The sequence below is a fragment of the Mirounga angustirostris genome, unplaced genomic scaffold, assembly GCF_029215605.1.
Source record: "Mirounga angustirostris isolate CCGP_5_RB_7025 unplaced genomic scaffold, mMirAng1.0.hap1 SCAF_6, whole genome shotgun sequence".
Classification (NCBI taxonomy): domain Eukaryota; kingdom Metazoa; phylum Chordata; class Mammalia; order Carnivora; family Phocidae; genus Mirounga; species Mirounga angustirostris.
The window spans coordinates 47,079,732-47,092,956 of record NW_026991714.1 but is presented as its reverse complement, the minus strand read 5'-3'; the positions used below and the strand labels follow the sequence as shown (position 1 = coordinate 47,092,956).

The 13,225-nt window shown below is 36.5% G+C and overlaps 1 protein-coding gene across 1 annotated transcript in view; it reads right to left on the bottom strand.

The window, feature by feature from the left end:
* The window catches only part of PLA2G4A (phospholipase A2 group IVA), a 153,174-nt gene that overhangs the window by 41,324 nt on the left and 98,625 nt on the right, over positions 1-13,225 (bottom strand). Inside the window, exons 9-11 of the mRNA XM_045877356.3 lie at positions 12,320-12,456; positions 6,146-6,368; positions 5,280-5,394 (exon numbers count right to left, since the gene is read on the bottom strand). Of these exons, the coding sequence (XP_045733312.1) occupies positions 5,280-5,394; positions 6,146-6,368; positions 12,320-12,456 (475 nt within the window). The remainder of the gene's footprint in view (positions 1-5,279; positions 5,395-6,145; positions 6,369-12,319; positions 12,457-13,225) is intronic.

Below are 13,225 nucleotides of genomic sequence, written 5' to 3'. Positions count from 1 at the left end.
AAAGAAATGTAAAGAACTTAGAAGAGGGCATAGCGCATTTTAATCACTCTATAAATGGTAGCCACTATTAGATTTCATGTCTATCCATGGCTATCACTGTGTCTAATTATGCATCCAAAAAGAATTCCTGGTGTCTAATTTCTACTTCCCTCACTTGCTACTCTCAGTCCTCCCCTTCCTGGTAAATGGTACTACTTTTCAGATATTCATGCCACTATTCATATTTTATCCTTGACCGTTCTTTTCCCTTTATATCTTATATACAAAAACTCAAGTTCCGTAGGCTCTCTTACCAGATATGGTTACTAACAGGCTACTTACCATTTGTCCACCGTGGACCACCATCCGTTTGTACCCTTACCGGTACAAGCTGCCATACTCTCTTCCCTGGATCTCCACAATAGTCTTCTAAAACATCTCTTCTCTATTCCCCTGCTATCTTTTTGATACTTGTAGCAAGACTGAATTTTTAAAAATAGAAATCACAGCACACTAATGCCAGTTGAAAGCTTTCCAATGGCTTCCCATTCCACCAAACACAAAAATGTGGTCAACAAGGCTTCATGATGGTCTTGTTGGTGCTCCCTGACCTCATGTCCTAACCAACCTCCCATTATGTTGGTCTTGCTCTTTCCACTTCAGCCACACAAATCTTCCTACTGTTCCTCAAAGAGAAAGCTCGATGACATCTCATTGCCGTTATGCTTGCTATTACCTTATGCAATTACAAGGCTTGCTCCTTCTTAACCTTTAGTTCAAGGTCCAATTTCGTTGGCCACCCTCTGTAAAGTCCCACAACCATCCACCCTTGCCTAACCCAAAAGCCTCTGCTCTCCTTTATCCCCCCCCTTCTGAAATCATTACATGACTATCCAAACAATCCAAAACCCAAGTAACTCAAACATCCACAAATTTTTCTGCTATTCATTTGGTGGTAAAATCTGGCCTGAATTCATTCAGCAGAGAAAAAGTCTTGAAATGATGCGAGGCTGATTTTTTAATCTATCTCACTAAATATGAATATTGACATATCCTATTAGAGAAATCACTCTATTTGACTATGAGATCTCAGGGCGGTATTATGTAATATACAATGTAAGTATTTTTTTTAACTTTAAAATCTAAAATATTCTGAATTCCAAAACATCTATCCCCAAAGTTTTAGAAAAGGGATTGTGGACGTATATTTATTGTTTACTCTGTGGCAGATCATTACATTCTACTTTTGTCAAGGAAGTTATGAAATCACAGTTGGGATGAGAACACATTATAATTCATTTCAAATCAAAGCCAAGTGGCACATATACCTTTCATCAGAAAGTGGTGTGCTTTACAATGATGCACATGGAGTTAAGTGAGACATGACTAGCAATGAACCAGAGGTTGCTAGGAAAATTCTGTATCACTACAAGTAATTTCCCATCTCTGAATTTCATCTCCTTATCTTGGGTACTGAAACACAATAATTTCTCGACTAATGTCTTCTTTATTAATGCTGTGGTGTGCGCACACAGTAATTACAGACGTTCTCAAGGTAAGCTTGCTCTCTAGCCCTTACTGAAGGACCCACTGTAGTAGTATGTGACTATTATTCTTTTTGCTGTTGACTCGCACATTTCAAACTTGAACGTCTCTCTTGTACCTCCATCTACTTGTTTGCAACTTCCTGCTGCGCATTTATACTTAGACATACTGTCATCACATTGCACTATGCTTACCTGGAAAGGAACTCATCATCCTTCCTCCCAGTCTAGCTTACCTGTTTCCGTAAACCACGCTATTATAGCCCCCAAAAGGAAGTTTTTTAAACTGAAACTTCTACTCACTCACAATCAAACCCATTCATTACCACCTCTCACTGGTAACCTTTGGGCTTTTCACATCCATCTTCATCTCTTCCTATCAGGATCTCCCTGATTCCAGGCCCTTATTACAAACGCACAGTGATAGTGTTGCTTCCCATTTCTTTCCTTGCTAATCTACCCATATGAATCACCAAAATACTTTTTTTTTTCCAGAAACACTACTTAAACAATTTTATTGCCCTGCCCCGAATTTCCCATTATCATCATCGTTGAATAAAAAGATTTCTGTCTGGAATTCAAATCTTTCTATAACTTGGCACTAATAGTTTTCCCAAATGTACCACCTACCTTCACCAATTCATACTAAGGCTAGTTTCTTTTTACTGCTCTCCAAGACCTACCTTTGGCTTCCCTTCTGAGCATTTTCTCATGCTATTTCACACAAAGAGGACCATTCACCTCCCTTGATAGACCTTTTCATGTTCAACTGAAAACTGAGTTCCATCACCCACATGAAGTCTTTCTTATGATTGCACTAAAGCTCTATGATATCTTACTCTTAGGTCAGTTCTACACACTTTAAGAGATCGTAAGATTCTATGTGTACGGCTCATTCATTTTCCATGTTTTATTTTTGTCTTGTTAATGGGATTGTAACTTTCCTGAGGAATAATACTATGTTTTTACTCTTATAGTATCTGTCAAAGAATTTAACACGATGTTGAGTTCGTAAGTTGTGCTCAATAAATGCAATTTATTACCAATGGAAATGTAAAAATGAAAGCACCGTAGTGAAGTGAAGGAATCAAAAAATATTTAACAGTTTAAACAACTAGTGTTTATTTGTTTAAAATCTTCAAAAGAGGAAAATGTTTAAAATTATTCTAAAGGGAAGAAAAACATTCTCTGATATTGTGGAAATAAAGTTGATAAAAACTTCTGTAAGCTAAGATAATTTGGTTCTTTGACTTTTAAAAATATTATTCAGATAATATTTCAAAATTTTTCCCCCTGAATATCCATTTTTTAATCTAAGCAAACTTTAAAGTAATACAGACATCTCTCTCCCCTCCCTGCCCCCCCTCCCCCCCGCCCCATAACCCAAGCTACTTGAAGCTCATAACATAACACCTTTGAATCTCTTATCTGGGTACAAGATCCACATAACTAATGCTTGATGGCTTTGTCCAACTCTGTTGGAAGAAATAGCTTTGAACCTCCTTATTGTAAAAGCTTAACAATGAAGGTTAATGGTGTATCTCTCATCTCAGTAACAATATCGCAGTCAGGCAGATGGCCCAAATCAGACACATCAAGGTCAAAAGGTACATAAAACAGCCTGTCCCACTCTAGATGAATCCAAAACATTCACTTGTTCTTTAACGATTGTGGTCAGATTTTCCACTGACAGTGGCTACTGCCTTAAAGATCAGAATAAAAAAAGGTGACTATGAAAATGTCATAACAATCATAACAATAGTAATGACACTGTATTTTATGTCTCTTTATGATGTTCCATCTTCTGCCTACCTCGTGTGATTGTCTTAATAGCTCTGTAAGATAAATCTGATGTTTATTAATATCCTTTTTTTTTAATAATGAGGAAAATAAGAATCAGAGAGATAAATGACCCACCTAAGGTATTTCAGCCTAGAAATAAGACAAGGCTTCCAAATTAGTCTAGTGCTTGTTTGACTATATCATAGTGCTTTTGGGGTAAAATGGCTTATTTGGCTGTGCACAGACTTGACCAGCATACTAGTAGGATTTATCAACCTATCTGCAAACATTCCAAGACCTCACAAAACAATAGCTGTAGGAATGCAAAAACAAAACAAAACCGATTTCAGCATGGCACTTACTTTTCCTATATGAATAAACTTCAGTTCTCTTTATGAACTTCATTACAATCAAGATCTTGCACCTTATTACTTCTGGGCATGCCATGGTTACCCCAGACTCTGAATGTATGCTTTACCCCCATTCAATAAATAAATTTGCCTTTCATATATAAAACCTATTTATAGTTAAGATCCAGACCTCTGATTTCTCATACAGCTTTCATAGAGCACTAAATTTTTAAGATTTACTTAAACTTAAGTTGGGCGTGCCACTGTTTTATGTACTTTGAATACTTTATATCATTTTTTTAGAGAAACATATGATAGGCTCATCCTTATTTAACAGATGTGGAAGCAGACTAAAAGACGTCATGTAACTTGGTCAAGGAACAATGCATAGTAACTTCTTTCTTGTGCCTTAACTTCTTTGATAATTATTGTAAATTTCCCAGATTATAAGGCCTGATAGAATGGGGGCAATATACTGTGGTGGGGAGGGAAGTTCATGCTTAGCACCTGGCTTACTACGTTCTACACAGTCAGTAACCAGAGAAACCAATATTTTTATAAAACAAAGGATTTTTGAGAATAAATCTCAGCTCTGCTACTTACTTTCTGTGTGGCAATGTGCAAGTCATTTAATCTTTCTGAGGTTTTTTTTTTTTCTTCTATGAAACAGAGATAAAAATACCTCACTTCCTGAGTTGTAGCAAAAGTTCAATAAAATAATAAATATGATAAGTGATTTCTGAACCGTAAGCGTGATGAACATTTTAGACAATCTAACTGGTAAACATCTGAATGGATGAATTCCAGGTGCACTGCTTTTTACAAATAATTCAAAATTCTTCTTGTCTGAGAGTGGTCAGTTGAAAAAAAGTGAGACTTTGTAAAATTGCAAAAGGATTCTGGATATAAATCTGTTAATTACATGCCATTCACAGTGATTTTTTTTAAGCTCATGGTGTGACTGATTTCCCTGAGGTCCTTTTCCTAAAATTACAATGAGCCCTACCAGCTATAGTGAGAAATGTTTCCACCCTGCAGATTAGGACTGCCAAAGGCCCCCGGAAGCATGAGATCACATGCTCTGAGAGCATCCAACGAGAAGCAAAGCTACAGAAGAAACAAATATTTACATTTGAGATTTAACAAAATGAGGCATTTTGTTCACCAGATGCCACAAGTATGGACTAGTACTTTTTAAGTACTGCACTATAAAAATTACAACAGTGCTTTGAATGATAAACATATATCATGTTGTCCAATTTAATGAAAATATAAGCAGTAAGCAAAAGAATATGCATTGTCTGGAAGCACTAGGCACACTATTTTGTTAAAAGCCCTTGAGAAATGAGTAACTAAAATTGAGGAGATTACAGTCATGACTTTTTTATATTTCCTATTTCACTAATTTAAATGAAGATATATTAGTAATTAACTTCATGGAATATTCTCCACAACCAGAAAATCACCTAGCTTAATATTTTCTTGTATCTTTGAATGTGTTCATGTTACAGAAAATATATGGAAACAGACAACTAAAATTGCTTATGATCTTCCGCTAATGAAACTCATGAGAAACCGCAGCTCAAGGGTTCGAGGAAATGTTTTGAAAGAGGAAATTACATACCTGCAAACATTAGCTCTGAAACATCGGGTTTAACATGGAGACAGGTGAAGAGAGGTAAAGGGCATTGACCAGAATTGACTTTTTCCTTCAAACTACTCAAGGTAATGTTCATTCTCTGTCCACAAAAGAAATAAAGACATGGTTTTAAATATAGAAACAAACACAGATAGAAAGCTATTTAAAATAGGACTTCCTATCAAGACATTTAAAATGTTTATAATAAAAATAAGTCTTACTTTTTCTAGAAATCTCTGAGTCCAAATAAACAACAAGAGTAAGCTCTAGGGAGGTAATTATCTTCATTCTAAAAACAACCACAACCTTAAAGGCTACATCTACATTTGAGCTGAAGAACAACGTGGCAGCTATGAAACTATGAAGAAAGAATTTGGACCCCGGATCTCCTGGCACAGACTCTATCTCCCCTGCTTTATCTTCCGATGAAAAGTCACACTGTAGTCATGTGTCAAATGGGCTTTTTCCAAGTGATTCCCTTTTCTGACTCTCTTTTAGGCAACCTCCATTTTTCCTCTGCCATTAAAATATTACTTGTATTCATCTCCTGATTTAAAAAGACAGCCATTGCGGTGGGGGGGTGGAGGGCTAAGGTTTAAAATGTGTATTTTTCCAAAGAAAAAGAATACAAAGTACTTCGCTATACATCAAAACTGTTACACAGAATGAGTGAGCACTAGCTGGAAATGTAGTGTTATATCTGGCAGGGAGGTATGTGCTCAGTAAACATTGTTGATAGGATCCACTGAATCAAGTGACTTTTACAAAATATATCATTTTGTTTTATTAAAACATTATGATATACAAGGTCTACTTGTATTAAAAGGACTGTAGGTTGAGTCAGGGCTTACATTGTGAATTAGTGTTTCTCCTATTAACATCCCAAAGATATCGGTAAAGGTGACAGGTTGTCCAGAGCTCTTCTTCTTCCATAGAGACTCGACATATCTTTTAACTTTCTGTGGTGTGAGAAGTAAAAGGGGGCTGTGGCTAACATTTTTCATTAGCTCTTCATTAATCTCCTCTGGCCCTTTCTCTGGAAAATCAGGGTGAGAATATAGGGTTGACATGTACCTATAAAGAAAACAAAAGATGATTAGTGAAGAGAAAGGGCATTACATGGTAGTCTCCAAAGAAGGCAGGTACTCTTTGTCATAAAAAATTAAAAAAAAAAAAAAAAAAAGAATGTTACAAATAGTTGGTTTACTTAATTATCTGACTGAAGATATTAATCCATTTAAGGAAAGAATGTATCAATCAGAAAGGAGCTGGTCTACAATGGAAGCAAAGTAAAAGAGAGGTCTCAGGGGAAACAGTGGATTTCCCATGCCCAATCCAGAGAGGAGGATGTCCTACCAGGCTTATGGTGCACTGTCTAGCCTCTGGGAATGGGTAATTCCTATTAGACTATCAGAGACCAATGAATACAACATATTTGAGCCATGTAAATAAACTGACTTGTCTGGAGGTAATACTAGTCAAGTAATCTGATAATTTGACTTTCCATAATGATAATCTATAGGTAGGAAATGCACTGTCTTAACTAACCTATTCTGAATGCCTAATTTTCCTGACAAATGTGGGTTTTTTGGTTTGTTTTGTTCATTGCAAACTGGGCAGAATCCTAAGTCTTGCCAATTGTAGGTCTCAATTTCTGCGCATCTAAATCTGATGGTGAAATTCTGGAGAGAAAGAAGTCTTTAAGGTAAATGCCTTCTTGTGGAGATTCTTGGCCACCAGCCATTTGACCACTTCTAATGAAACCGGAAATCAGTAGATACTACCTTGGTGTTTGATATTTAGACAATAAACATTCAGTTACCACCCTCCTTCCTGTGCACCAATATCTCTAGTATTACAGCTCTCCATACTGAACATGAAGTATGACTTTACGTATCTGTCTCCCTTACTGAATTATGACCTCCTCCAGGGAAAACTGTGCTTATTCATCTTCTCTAGCCTCAATGACTAGCAAATGCCTGGAATGTGGAAAGCATGGTTTTTTGAACTACTGAACCAAGAGAACAAAATAATGAAAGCAATAAATATCCACCATGTCATCCAACCAAAGAGTACATAAAATAGCACATAGTTTAATCTCCTGTTTCCTTGACATTCAAATCAAAACGCCTATTATAATGACTTATCTTTCCTTTAGGGAGAGGAAAAAACTAACTTTTAATGGGTCCCTGCCATGCTCTAGGCCTGGGCTGGTTAACTGCATAAGCTGTTACCTTGAAGAAACACAATAGCTTCCAATACTTCTAAGAGAGGATTGATGCATTTAAATAAATGTTCACAGTTCCCCCAATTAATACCAGAACTAGAATTTTAAAATGTGTCCTCTCCCCTGATAGTTTTTATTGTTTTTTTCTTAATGTCTTAAATAAGATTTCAGTTCTTAGAGATCAAACTACTTCCACTTTACATTAAATTATAATTTGTTATTGGATTCAGAGTTCTTTGGAGACAAATGAACAATAATTATACGTCAACAAAGGGAGACTGATGAGAGACCTAAAATGGAACACATGCTCTGAAAAAAAATTTTTTTAACAATAAAAATTCTTAAAAGATCTTTATTACATAAATTGGATTTGTAATATTTCCCAAAAACTTGTGATAAAGATAAATCAAAAAGATTTACTCTGAACTCGAGCCTGGTATAATCACCAAATATCTATAAAAAATACAGCTTAGATTGTTTGAGAGATACAGGGTCTATCCAAGTTTCTAAAACTAAGTGTCTTAGACATAGCAGGGCCTCTATAAATAGTTATGTAATGAATGAAAGGATCCTCAATTTATTTCTCTATAAATCTGAAAATATCTGCCTCTAATTTTTCAACATATTTATATGATGGGACACATCATTCTCTTCATATGAATGCATTTTAGGCTAAGTGTGAAATGTTAACAGCTAAATCATGTCAAAAGTCCACAAGGAGGGGTGCCTGGGTGACTCAGGCGGTTGAGCAACTGTCCCACTCTTGATTTCGCCTCGGGTCATGATCTCAGGGTCATGAGATTGAGCCCTTTTGGGCTCCATGCTCAGAGTCTGTTTGTCCCTCTCCACCTCCCTTTCCCCTCCCCCGACCTGCCCATGCGTGTGCTCACTCACATGCATGCACTCTCTGAAATAAATAAAATCTTAAAAAAAAAAAAATTCCACAAGGAATTCTCAGTACAATCCCTTCTTCCAAATCACATAGCCAATGTTTTAAAATATCCGTGCCAGGCTTCCAAGGACTTGCCAAATCAGCATCCTCAGGGGTAAACATATAGAATTTCTATGCCTAAATAAGTGTCAAAATCAAGTCTCAAAAGTAACTAAAATTTGGAATGACTTGAGAAGACTCTTGACATTTGTAAAGTGAATAGCCTAAAACTGTAAAGAAATCTCTAGATTCATTTCCCCCTCAAAATGCAGTTACTTATGCAAATCTTCATTTAGTCATTAAATATGTGGTAAGTTGGAGAGACCCACTAGTGAACACGACAAGCACAGTGCCCCGCCCCTGCCCCAAACAACATATTTTCTCTAACTTACATCTTGATCTTTTAGTCTATCACCTCTTATGTGGCAACATCTCCTAATATTGTTTCATTTTGCAGTGCAGCAAGAATTCTTCAGACTGTCGAACTGAAAGTTCTCATTCTTGAATTCCATTTTAGTCAGTTTAATGAACTGAGCCCTATTGTTACAGATGTAGAGCTGCTCTCGTTTCTCTTTAGATGGTATTTCCATACAAACATGGCAGTCAAGAGCCCATAACCCCTCAGGATTCTACAAATGAAGCTGTACTGGGGAAGAGAGTTGTGCTGACTGGTTGGCTAATACTTACATGCAATGAATAACAAGTATCATCCAAAAATAATTTCGGAAATAATCACCCTAAAGGTAGTAGCAGTTACAAGGGAAGCCTTTGTCCTACATAAAATTCTCTTTTGTGATCACAGAAAACTTTTTGGGAGGTCTAGGGCTTCTCCAAATATTTCCGTATTACCTCATTTGTGTCAAGTAATGGTCATGTGTCAGCAGAATATAAAAACTTACACAACACAAGAGTGTAATTTGTTTATCCAAGTCTTTCCGAATTCCTTCCTTTGAACTTTACCTTCTCACCTATACTTTTCAAGAGAAAATTAACATGAATCATCCTGACCACCTTTTCTTCTGTCTCAGGAAGTATCTCTTCTCTCCCTGATGAGCAGCTTTCACTTGTGTTTTTTATCTTGTCCTGTCCTGTCTCGGTCTGAATCTTTTTCTATCCATGAACCATCTATTTCTTTATCTTCCATCTATCCTTCTACACTGTTTCCTTTACCTCAGACTTCTACATAAATGTCCAAGTTTCTTAAATTCTGAAAGCAAAACAAAACCAAGACGCTTCCCTGATTCCTATATTCCCTTTCTTGAAAGAATAAACAGCTCCTAGTAGGTTTACCCACCCATCTTTCTTCCTTTCATCTTCTATTCACTTCTTATTTGCAATTTCATGGTCAAAAGTCCTTTTTATCTACTTCAGTGATTCTTGCTAAAACCACTAAAGAGGGGCACCTGGGTGGCTCAGTCGTTAAGCGTCTGCCTTCGGCTCAGGTCATGATCCCAGGGTCCTGGGATCGAGCCCCACATCGGGCTCCCTGCTCGGCGGGGAGCCTGCTTCTCCCTCTCCCACTCCCCCTGCTTGTGTTCCCTCTCTCGCTGTGTCTCTCTCTGTCAAATAAATAAATAAAATCTTAAAAAAAAAAAAAAAACCACTAAAGATTTCCAAACCCAGCTCTAAGCTAAGCTGTTCACAGATGCTTCGTTCTATTAAAAAACCCACTACTTTTTGAAGTACTCTCCACCCTTGACGTCTGGGTCATCTTTTACTTGATTCTCTTCTCCAACGGCTACTTTGTATTGTCCAGCCTTTCCTTTTTTGGTCCATTAACTTTTGGGATGTTCTAGAGTTCCATGAACTAAATTATTGGTGGTAATAACTGAAGTGGTAAAAGCTGGTGAAATTGCCAAGGGTGCGGTGTGTAGATATAACAGAACAAAAGGGAAGTCCTGGAGGAAAGCTCACATTAGGAGTAAAGCAGGGAAAATAGTGAAGATAGTATGGAGGACAGAGCAGTCAGAGAGGATGAAATAAAAACCAAAAGGCAGAGGAGGAGGGATTTGAAACAGGGACAGTTATTGTGTGAAATGTCCCAACACCCAACCTCATCCTCCCGGACTCCACCAGAGAGTCAAGGAGGAAAAGAACTTCAAAAGACACCATTATATTTGGAAATTAGGTGGTTGCTCGGTGAAAGTCAATTGTAAGGATTTTAGGAGTGAGTGGCCTTGAAGGAAATGGAATAAGAGAAGGCTAATCTTGGAGAAATTAGACAATGAAGGATAGAGGAGAAGTTTATGTACATATAAATGTGTGGCCTGTGATATTTAAATGATTGGCCTGTAACATTTACAATTCTCTTAATTACATTTTGCAGGACTTGTTTTTAGAACCTGACAGGAGAACAGAAGATGTTGCCCTAAATCCATAACTAAAGCAATGACTGCAGCTCTAATTAAGCCTAAACACACACTATTATACCCTCAAATCAGCACCCCAAATCATACCTACTCTCTTTATTAGATGAGTTTAAGAAAGTAAGTAAGCTCCTTGCAATGTATTAGTCTGTGATGGACCACAGGAATCTAACAAATAGTGAATTCAGAGAAAGAAAACCACTTGAAGAGTAATAACAAAATGCTTGAGGAGGCAAATTAATCTAAGGGTCCAAGTTTTTCTGTCATATTACTCATTAAACAGGCAGGTGCCTGCTCTTTACTTCAAGGGAAAGAACAATGATGGGTTACACCCTTCTTTCAAAAGAGATAAATCGTTTTGAGGGTACACACAAAGAAGGTGGCAACCATCATTCTAAGTTTTTGTTTCTTAGTTAAAGAATCTGATTCCAAATATTTAAGAAACTATAGATTCTTTATACGTGAATCTCTATGTAAGAACATATAGCTGTCCAAGAGAAGGTTATGGTTTAGTTCCAAGAATCCTAGACTAGGGAATCAAAAGCCTGACTTTACATGCTGGTTCTGCTAGTGATCTTGGACAAATCCCTTGGCTTCTGAGTCAAATTTTCTTTAGTTGAAAAATGAAAAACCTCAGATCCATCTCACAGGATGAGAAAGTACAGAAATCTTCAAATGCTAGACATACATAATATAGTATTATGATAGATGAACTTTACTATGGCTGAATGATTAAAAAGACTTGTAAGTCAAAGTCAGACATTTTGTAATAAGGTGACACTCATAGTTGAGACACCTGAGGAAGAACTAATATTTGATTTTCAGTGTGCTCTCGTGGGTTAGGCAAACCAAAAAGTACATAGTAGATTCTTTGAACATGTTTCATAAATGTTTGTGAAAAGGCAAATCTACAGTGTACAAATATTTTATGTACAGATGTCTTACATCTCTATCCAAATTTAGCTGAGCTTAAATGCATATAAAGGATTAATTTCATAATTAGATGTGAATCAGTGAAACATTCCGTTTCTACATTCAAAAGTTGTTTTTCTTCTTCCATATACTAAGGTATCTTGCATTTCATTCTATTTGCCCTAGAGAAGAAAATGAATACCTAGTGAATCATGTAGACTTAGACACGATTGCTGAAAGATTACAAATCAGCAAATTATAGAAGATTAAATTAATTATGGGTGGAGCATGTTATTTCACCTCTGTGATATTTACATAGAATTTCAATTGATCTATTTTTTAATTTTATGTTTAACTACATTTTAAGTTACAAATAGGCTTAAAGGGAGTAAATTTATGATGAGTCATCATTAGGTATGAATTTGCCTTAAAAAACATTTTTAAGAAACAAATTATTGCATCAAGCTGGAACATTTCAGCAATTTGAAGTTAAGTTTCAATTTTCTAAATCCTTTCTTTTCTAAGGTTTCAGGTAGATAAATGCTAAACATTTTGCATGATATAACTAAGATTTAAGATGTATACTAACCATGTGGAGCCAGAAAGGCCAGCAATGTAGGTAGAACAATCTAAAATTCCCGCTTCATACAGTGCCTTGATCACACCTGAGAAGCCGACCATGGCTCGGAACCCTCCGCCTGAGCCCAATATGGCCACCACAGGCACCTGGAGTGATGAAACACAGAGATCATTTCTAAAGTCATAAAATATATTCCCTTTTAGTTTCACTTTTCACGTTATATGTTCCACATTTGGTAATAAAGAATTGTAAGTTCACTCCTACTTTGATAATATCTAATTTTTTTAAAAAAGAAAATGTTTCATATAAGAAAATTAAGAATTAATGTCTATTAGAAGGCAGATGTTACTCAAATCAAATACCAAGTAACTCTATTTAGAAATAACAACAACCATAACTCTGTATTTGCCTGACCCTTTGCAGTTTTGGGCTTGCTTTTGGGTGCACTTTTTTTTTTTTTTTTGATTCTCTCAAAAATCCTGTAAAGTGAGCAAAAATGTCTTTGCTCATTTTGTAGATGGAAGTTCTAAAATGCTGATATTATTTGTGTAAGATCTATTTGCTGGTAATCTGGAGTTAAGTAAGCCCCATGCCCTCTTGGTCCAGAATTCTTAGTGCTTCTTTATGCTGACTCATTTCAAAATATACACTATTAAAAAAGACAAGATCTACAAAATCTATTCTTTAATCTGTTAAATAAATCTGACTGAGTGTTCTCTTTCAGGCATCACAGGCAGATCCGGAGAATAGAGTTTATTTAAGTGAGGCAGAAATGTAATAATAATTATGACAATATGGGCGCCGGGGTGGCTCAGTTGGTTAACTGTCTGCTTTCAGCTCAGGTCATGATCCTGGAGACCTAGGATCAAGTCCTAGTTCAGGCTCCCTGCTCAGCGTGGAGTCTGCTTCACCCTC